This window comes from Apis laboriosa, unplaced genomic scaffold (assembly GCF_014066325.1).
Source record: "Apis laboriosa isolate Shangri-la unplaced genomic scaffold, ASM1406632v1 scaffold34_cov151, whole genome shotgun sequence".
Taxonomy (NCBI): domain Eukaryota; kingdom Metazoa; phylum Arthropoda; class Insecta; order Hymenoptera; family Apidae; genus Apis; species Apis laboriosa.
The window spans coordinates 8956034-8964078 of NW_025222928.1; the positions used below are offsets into that span (position 1 = coordinate 8956034).

General features: G+C 19.7%; 2 protein-coding genes across 3 annotated transcripts; one reads left to right on the plus strand and one right to left on the minus strand.

Annotated features, from left to right (window-relative positions):
* The first annotated feature begins 512 nt into the window (after nucleotides 1–512).
* Nucleotides 513–3158, plus strand: LOC122715331 (annexin B9-like). The gene is made up of 7 exons (XM_043937445.1): nucleotides 513–651; nucleotides 789–840; nucleotides 1479–1860; nucleotides 1959–2111; nucleotides 2315–2488; nucleotides 2638–2819; nucleotides 2987–3158. Exons 2-7 carry the CDS (start codon nucleotides 811–813, stop codon nucleotides 3038–3040), a joined length of 975 nt encoding a protein of 324 aa, XP_043793380.1. The 5' UTR covers nucleotides 513–651; nucleotides 789–810; the 3' UTR covers nucleotides 3041–3158.
* A 490-nt stretch (nucleotides 3159–3648) lies between these two features.
* LOC122714984 lies at nucleotides 3649–7711 on the minus strand. 2 transcript variants are annotated; one of them, XM_043936823.1, is made up of 10 exons: nucleotides 7350–7711; nucleotides 6742–7156; nucleotides 6399–6629; nucleotides 5880–6292; nucleotides 5539–5804; nucleotides 5140–5288; nucleotides 4869–5016; nucleotides 4287–4515; nucleotides 3991–4160; nucleotides 3649–3838 (listed from the first exon to the last, which is right to left on the minus strand). In XM_043936823.1, coding segments are annotated over exons 1-10 (2049 nt in total). In that variant the 5' UTR covers nucleotides 7376–7711; the 3' UTR covers nucleotides 3649–3836. The 2 variants fall into 2 exon arrangements, with proteins under 2 accessions (XP_043792758.1, XP_043792757.1); XM_043936822.1 differs by having other exon boundaries at nucleotides 3973–4160.
* Between the last annotated feature and the right edge of the window lie 334 nt (nucleotides 7712–8045).

Below are 8045 nucleotides of genomic sequence, written 5' to 3' on the forward strand. Positions count from 1 at the left end.
TAATTTTAATATAACAAACATTGTATAAAAATTAAATATTTTTTTGAATTCATCTGATTAGATTTCCATAAATTTTATATAATATATAGATATTACATAACAATATTAATAAAATAAATAATTCAACGATTTGAATATTTTAATTTTTGATTAATGAATAAATTATAAATAATATATCTTTGAATAAATTTATAATATTGTAAATGAAATACATTTTTGTAGCAATTTTTTATTTATGTAAAATATAAAATATAATTATAAAAAAAAATATAGAAATAATTTTAATTATATTATTTTTTTCTTCATTAAAAATTTTATAAAATTTTTTAACAAAATATATCGCATATTTGGAAGATGAATAACCTTTTAAAAATAGAAAAGACTTATTGCATTAATTTATGTAAATATATATTAAAGTTTTATCATTGAAAACATTGTGACCTTTTTTTCTCTTACTTATTACTCACTCTTTACTTAGTAAGCCTTCAAAGAAATATAGAATACGAATGACGTGATATACGAAAGTGGGTGTGCCTGTCATTGGCTAGCCGGCTATTAAACGTGAAGGTTTTCTTTGATACTATTCGATATTATTCCAATTTTATTTTTCGAAAACAGTGTTATTTGTACATATTTTTAAATATATTTATTGTAAGTACATTTTTATGTATATGAATACTTATATTTATAAGAAAACAAAAAATGATTATGATTACATAGCGATAATAATGTATTTGTGCATTTTTTTTTTGAATTGATTAATAATTTAATATTTTCATTTATTCTAGACAATTTATTATACAAATAAAAATGTCACAACAACAATACTATCCATTTAAAGTAAGTACATTTTTTTAAATTTAATTATAAACTTCCTTTATGCCTTTATTTGATTACTCAATCAAATTGATTACTGATTCAAGTTGATCTATTTGTGGTATGAGAATTGATCAGTTATATTTTTATCGCGTTCATTTGAATAAATCAATTAATGTTCAATTTACTTGCATATTGGTGATTTATGAAATAAATCTTTTACTATATAACACTTTATAATGAAATATTTGCTTATTATAAAAATTCTGTAAGATCATAGAAAACTTCAATGAACCAAGAATTAATTATTTAATATTTATTCTCTATATTTAATATATATTATATTTAATAATTATTCTTTCTATTAAATTTCTTTATAGAAAAATTTGGTCTATGCAAAATATTTTTATTTGCTATTATTGCATAATCAGATCAGATTTTTAAACTTAAAATTGATATTTTTGAATTTTCTTTTTTAAAAAAAAAGTTAACTTCAGAAAAATAAAAAATTATTGGTGTGTCAAACAGATTTTACCAAATTAATTATAATTTGTTAATATTTTTTATTTGTATAAGAATTTTATGTTAAATAAAAATAAATTAAACAATAAACAAATATATTAATTTAAAATAATATAAAAAATATATATTATTTATTATAGTGTACTCCTACAGTATATCCTGCAGAACCATTTGATGCAAATGCAGATGCTGCACTGTTACGTAAAGCAATGAAAGGTTTTGGTACTGATGAGAAAACAATTATTGATGTACTTACAAGAAGAGGAATTGTTCAGAGATTAGAAATTGCTGAAGCATATAAAACTTTGTATGGAAAAGATTTGATTAGTGATTTAAAAAGTGAATTAACAGGGAAATTAGAAGATGTTATAATTGCTCTTATGACACCATTACCTCATTATTATGCTAAAGAATTACATGATGCTGTTAGTGGATTAGGAACTGATGAAGAAGCAATTGTAGAAATTTTGTGTACTTTGAGTAATTATGGTATACGTACTATTGCAGCATTTTATGAAAATTGTAAGTTTAGAAATTAATATTTTTATTTATTTAAATTATGATATCATTTTTTATTAAATAGATTTATATAAAATTTTAATATATTTTGTTTTTAATAGTATATGGAAAATCTCTTGAAAGTGATTTGAAAGGAGATACTTCAGGTCATTTTAAGAGATTATTAGTGTCTCTTGTGCAAGCAAATAGAGATGAAAATCAAGGAATAGATCAAACTCAGGCTGTAGCAGATGCTCAAGCACTATATGAAGCTGGTATGTATAACAATACAAAAATATTTTTAATATTACAAAGTATATCAAGATAAAAAATCTTTTTTGAATTAATAAAATGTAGATGGTAAATAAAGTTATAAAAGATTCTGTTTTCTTGTAAATCGTGGAAAAAATTTTTCAATGTATTTTGAAATTCACTTAATTTATTTATTTAAAAAAATAATTATTATTTTATTATATAGGTGAAAAACAATGGGGTACAGATGAATCACAGTTTAATGCTATTTTAGTAACTCGTAGTTATCAACAATTAAGACAGACTTTTATTGAATATGAAAAAATATCTGGGCATGATATTGAAGTTGCTATTAAAAAGGAATTTTCTGGAAATCTTGAAAAAGGTTTACTGGGAATAGGTTAATATTTTTTTTTAAATTTATTCAATAGAATGAAATTATAATATAATAATAATGATAATATAATTTTCATATATATATATATATATATTAAAAATTTAATTTCATATAAATTAAATATAAATACTTCGATATTTGTTATGTAACAGTGAAATGTGTAAAATCAAAAGTTGGTTTTTTTGCTGAACGATTGTATGCCAGTATGCATGGTATTGGAACAAAAGATAGAACACTAATTCGCATTATCGTTTCTCGAAGTGAAATTGATTTAGGTGATATTAAAAAAGCTTTTGAAGAACGTTATGGAAAATCATTGGAAAGTTGGATTGCTGTATGTATTTATTTTTTATTACTTTTATGTTTTATAGAATTTAAATATTTAATACATTTTTTAATACATCATTTAATACATTAATAAAAATAAAAATCAAATATAATAAGTTTCAAAAAAGTTTGTTTTTTGAATTTTTAATAAATTGATAATTATTAATATTTTAGGGTGACACATCTGGTGATTACAAAAAAGCTTTACTCTCGCTTGTTTCTACTTAAATAAAAATAAATTTAATAATGAATTCTTAAACTTAAATAATATTTATAGCATAAATATATGATGAATATTTTCAATGATCTGAAGTTATATTTTAAACATATTTGTTAAAATATATATACCAATTTATTAATTAAAAATATGGATATAAACCAATATTTTATTATATTTTTTATACAATTAAAAAGAATCTTAAAAGAATCAATGTGGTGCTTATTATAGTATATAATAAAATAACATTTATTTTTGATGATGTATATTTTATTAAATCATATAATTATATATTATATTTTTATTATAAGTAATCATATAATTTTTATTATAAGTAATCATAAATTTTATAATAAAAATTTAATATTTACATCAATTGTTGTAAAATCTTTATAAAAATAAATGTATTAAAATATTCTTATTGTATATTTAATATTTAATTTAATATCAACAAATATTGAATACTTGAAAATACTTTTTGCATTTATTAAAGTGACACATGTAATTATATTATTAATAAATTATTTAATAATTATAATTTAATATTTATTAAAAAATTATATTTAAATATAAATAAAACATATTATTGTGTAATTAGTTAAATAAATGCTTATTTTAATATAGTTGATTTAAAATTACAAATATTACAAGTGATATTTTGTACATATATACATATCATCAATATTTTTTCTATTCGTATTAAAATGATGATAGAAAATCACAGTATCATTTTAAAAACAAATTATTTAATTAATTCTTAAAACTTAATTATTTTTTTTTCTTATTTCTCAAACTTCTACGAACACATCCTAGGAAAAAAATTAATAACATTAATTATGATTTATTAAATGATTATAACTATTGTATAATATTCATATATAATATACATATAATATATATTATATATAATATACAATAGTTACATGATATTAATATACAATACCTGCTTTAGATGTATTACATTTTTTATTATTACGAAATGTATTAATTAATGGATAAAACATAGCTGGCATTCTTTCAAAACATTTAAGCATTGGAGTTGCTATGGTTTTATCCAATGGAATCCAAGAAGAATTAGATAAAGTATGAAATTGTTCATCATAAATTGTATGCATATCAAGAATATTTTTCCTGGAAATAAAAATTAATAAAAATAACTACAAAGGACAATAATATTTATTCTAAATCAAAAAAATTTAAATAAATAAATTTAATATAATTTATATATAATTTAATAATATATTTTAAATCATTTACCCTGGATTTCCTGCTACTTTAAAAACAGTAGCGAATGCTCCATTTCTTACTGTATGTCTCATAATATAATGTCCTGGAGACAGATTAGCAAGAGATTGAATAACATTATGCAAAATTATTAAAGAATCTTCGACTTTTATATTAAAAAGTCTCTTGATTTCGTTATTTATAGACATTGCTGTGCGATATTCTATTTGCAATATTTCCGATGTTTTTGCAGATATTCGAACTGAAATAAATATTACATGATACGATATTTGAAATATTAGGATGAAAATTTTTACGTTTATTATTCAATATTATTATAATATTTTATTATTATTAATTTAATAAGAATTAATAATTCAATATATTATAGTATAAAATATGATCAAAATATTCTTTTTTAAAAACTTATTTTTAATATATAATAATATATATACAGATTTTTTTGTCTTAACTCTAATTAAATCAATATTTAAATTTTGTTTATAAATATATAATAAATTTTGTTTATAAATATATAAATTATGTTTATTATTTATATATTAATATAAATAATATATTATATATTATATTATTTATATATTATAAATAATTTACCTCGTGCAAGCGATGTATTAGGTCTAAAAATCAAAGATACCCATTGTTTTAATGCTTCTTCTAATGTTACAGCTTCAGCACCAAAATCAACTTGATGCTCTAATTTTGGTGTTAATAATAACAATCTTTGTACTTTATTTCGTAAAATCTATAAAAATAAAGTAAATTAAAGTAAAATAAAGAAAAAATAATGTAAAAAAAAAAATTTGTATTTTTTAAAAATATTTATTATTAAGTTACAAAAATATTAAATAGTATGACATATACAGACCTCAAATCCATGTGTTTTTGTTCGAACTAATATTTTGTATTCTTTGGTAATATTTTTCATTAATTCATTTTGTTCTGTAAGTTGTCCAATGGTAAATAATTTGTATGATACATTATCTTCTATCATCTCAGAACATTTATTTTCTATACCTATTCATTTATAAAATTGATTACTTTTAATATTTTTCATTTTTTCTTTATTTTTAATAATAATAATAACAACAATAATTATTGTTATAAACATTATGTTTATTGTAACAACAAACGTAATAATAATTAAAAAAATTAATAATTTTTAATAAAAAGCTTTTAATAAAAAATTTGATAATTGATCATTTTTATAATTAATTTATAATTTAAGAAATATATTAGTATATATAGATATCAAAAATATTTTTACCTTCATTATTCATAGAAGATTCATCATTATAAAAATTAGATGTATTATATAAATATTCTTTACAATTTATTATTTCAGAAGAATTTACATTACTTTTAATATCTTCTGTTAAAATTTCTTCAAAGTTCTTATTCTTTTCTGTCATATTTGAAAGTGATTCATTGTTAATTTTTGTGGAAATATTTTCATATTTTTCTTCTAATTTTAATAGTTCTTCAGAATTAATATCTCCAAATATATTATCATCATGTTCTTCATTACTATTACTATATAATTAAAATTTGATTATAATATAATCAAAAAGAAGAATACAATTTTTAAAGAATAAATTTTTATCTTACTTGTGTGAAGATAAATTTTTGGAATGGAAAAAGAAATATTTAAGAATGTATTTATATACCCAAGTATTTTTTTCTGGTATAGTACTAGCAACTGGTGGTGCTGGTTTATCTATATAGATAATATTTTTATCATTATGTTTTTTTATTATAAAAGGTAAAATCCATGAGTTTGGATTTGTTGGTCCAATATTATTTACCAAACACTTAAGGCCACTTGATGAAATTACCAAATCCACATTATTACTTTCAGCCAATTTTTGACAATTTACATCTTCACTTACAGGTAATTTATAAAATAAAGACTTATTGGAATTATTTTGATTAGAAGAAAATCTTTTTCGTAATTGTTCTGAATTTATTCTCAGCATAAATGGTTTAGTGAAAGTTGGTAACTCTATCTTTTGTAATGTACCCTATAAGAACTTTGTATTTAAATTTCAATGAAATATAATATATAATATTATGTTCCAATTATATTTATATATCATATATATAGATATATAATATTTTATTACTTACTAGTTGTAAACAATTAGAAATAAATGTTACATTAATGTTTTTATCTGCTACAAATGGAATGCTTGTTACTTCTGTATAATATCTAGGTAATTCATAAATATATTGTAATTTTGATTTCCAATGTAAATTTATATAATCTTCACATGTAATTTTGAATGATCTTTCATGCCATTTGCTTTTTGCAAACTCTAAAAATTCATCTTGTTCTTGAGATATTATTTGTTTCAAATCCTATAATACAAAGAATATAAAATTACATATCATAAAGAATAATATATATAATTCTATATCAGAAAAATTAGTTCAATAATTTTGTATGATATATTTTATACATTTTATATACCATATATTTCTGTAATTCTTCTCTTTCTCTTCGTGTTAATTTTGGTTTACCAGATTTTGAAAATCTTAATAAGACTCTTAAACACATTGCTTGTTGTTCTTTGTCTAATTGAGACTTCTTAGGAAACTTAAATATTGATTTAACAATACCAGGTACATAACATTTGACTTTATTTATTTGTTTAGATTCACATTCTTTTTCTCCTTCATTTATTTCAATGTCATTATTACTTTCTTCATTTAAATCAGGATCAATATCTTTGATCAAATTGATTTTAACATTTTGATAATCTTCTTCAATATTTTTAAATGGATCTGTAAAATTTCCAGTCATAATCCTATGCATCACACTTTCTTTTTCTAATCTTTCTTCATTAATAAAAGTATCATCTATTATGTCTTCTAATGGACAATTCCTGTTAAATTAATAAATATAAATAAAATTTATAATTATAAATATTGTTTACTTTATTAAATAAAAGAAAGAAAGAAAAAATAATTATCTTAGTAATTTTCACTAATTAAAATATAATAATAATATAATAATAAATATAAATTTGAAACAATTTAAAATAGGTTATTTAATGTACTCCAATTTTTTGTACCTACCAATCGATATGTAAAAATCTATCCATAACTAAGAAATTAAATTAAAACTGTGTTTTAAATATATTTTTAAATCATATTATAGATTTTATATCATATTTTATATGATATTGCGTGAAGTTTCATTGAATTATTATAATCATATAATCACATGAATATGTCACTAGTGTTTACTTTTCAAATGAACGTCAAAATAAAATTGACTACATAATTGAATTTAAAAATTCTATTAAAGAAGTCACTTGTTTTTTTTTTTAAAAGTTTATAATCAATCAATGATAACTGTATTTATATACTGTTTCCCAAATTTATCATTAAAAGACTTTGGAAATTCTTGATATAAGCAATTGATACTTTTCACTACATCTGTGGTTACAGTCACGCGCTAAGAACTAGTATAGATAAGGAAAGCAAATAATGGGAAAAGACGAATAATAGATGAAATAAAAATATGGAAATCAGCGCCATCTCCAGAGTATTGCAAATAAAACACATAAAGAAAGGATAAAAAATAGTGGAAGAAAACTAGAGATAGAATAGAAATTCACAGCGCCATCTCTTGAATATTAAAGATATTTCTTTTATAGAATCATGTTTTAGAAGCGCTCAAAAGATGATGCTGATTCTTAATTCTTATTCTACTTTATCCTATCTTTAAAAAAATGTTTTTAATATTCCAGAGACAGCGCTGATAATCAA

Coding starts and splice junctions, on each gene's coding strand:
- LOC122715331 (XM_043937445.1), top strand. CDS start 811: ATGTCACAACAACAATACTATCCATTTAAA. Junction 2,489..2,637: donor AAAAGGTTTACTGGGAATAG/GTTAATATTTTT, acceptor GTTATGTAACAG/TGAAATGTGTAAAATCAAAA. Junction 2,820..2,986: donor CATTGGAAAGTTGGATTGCT/GTATGTATTTAT, acceptor TTAATATTTTAG/GGTGACACATCTGGTGATTA.
- LOC122714984 (XM_043936822.1), bottom strand. CDS start 7,375: ATGGATAGATTTTTACATATCGATTG. Junction 6,293..6,398: donor TTTCTAATTGTTTACAACTA/GTAAGTAATAAA, acceptor AAGTTCTTATAG/GGTACATTACAAAAGATAGA. Junction 5,017..5,139: donor CAAAAACACATGGATTTGAG/GTCTGTATATGT, acceptor TTATTTTTATAG/ATTTTACGAAATAAAGTACA.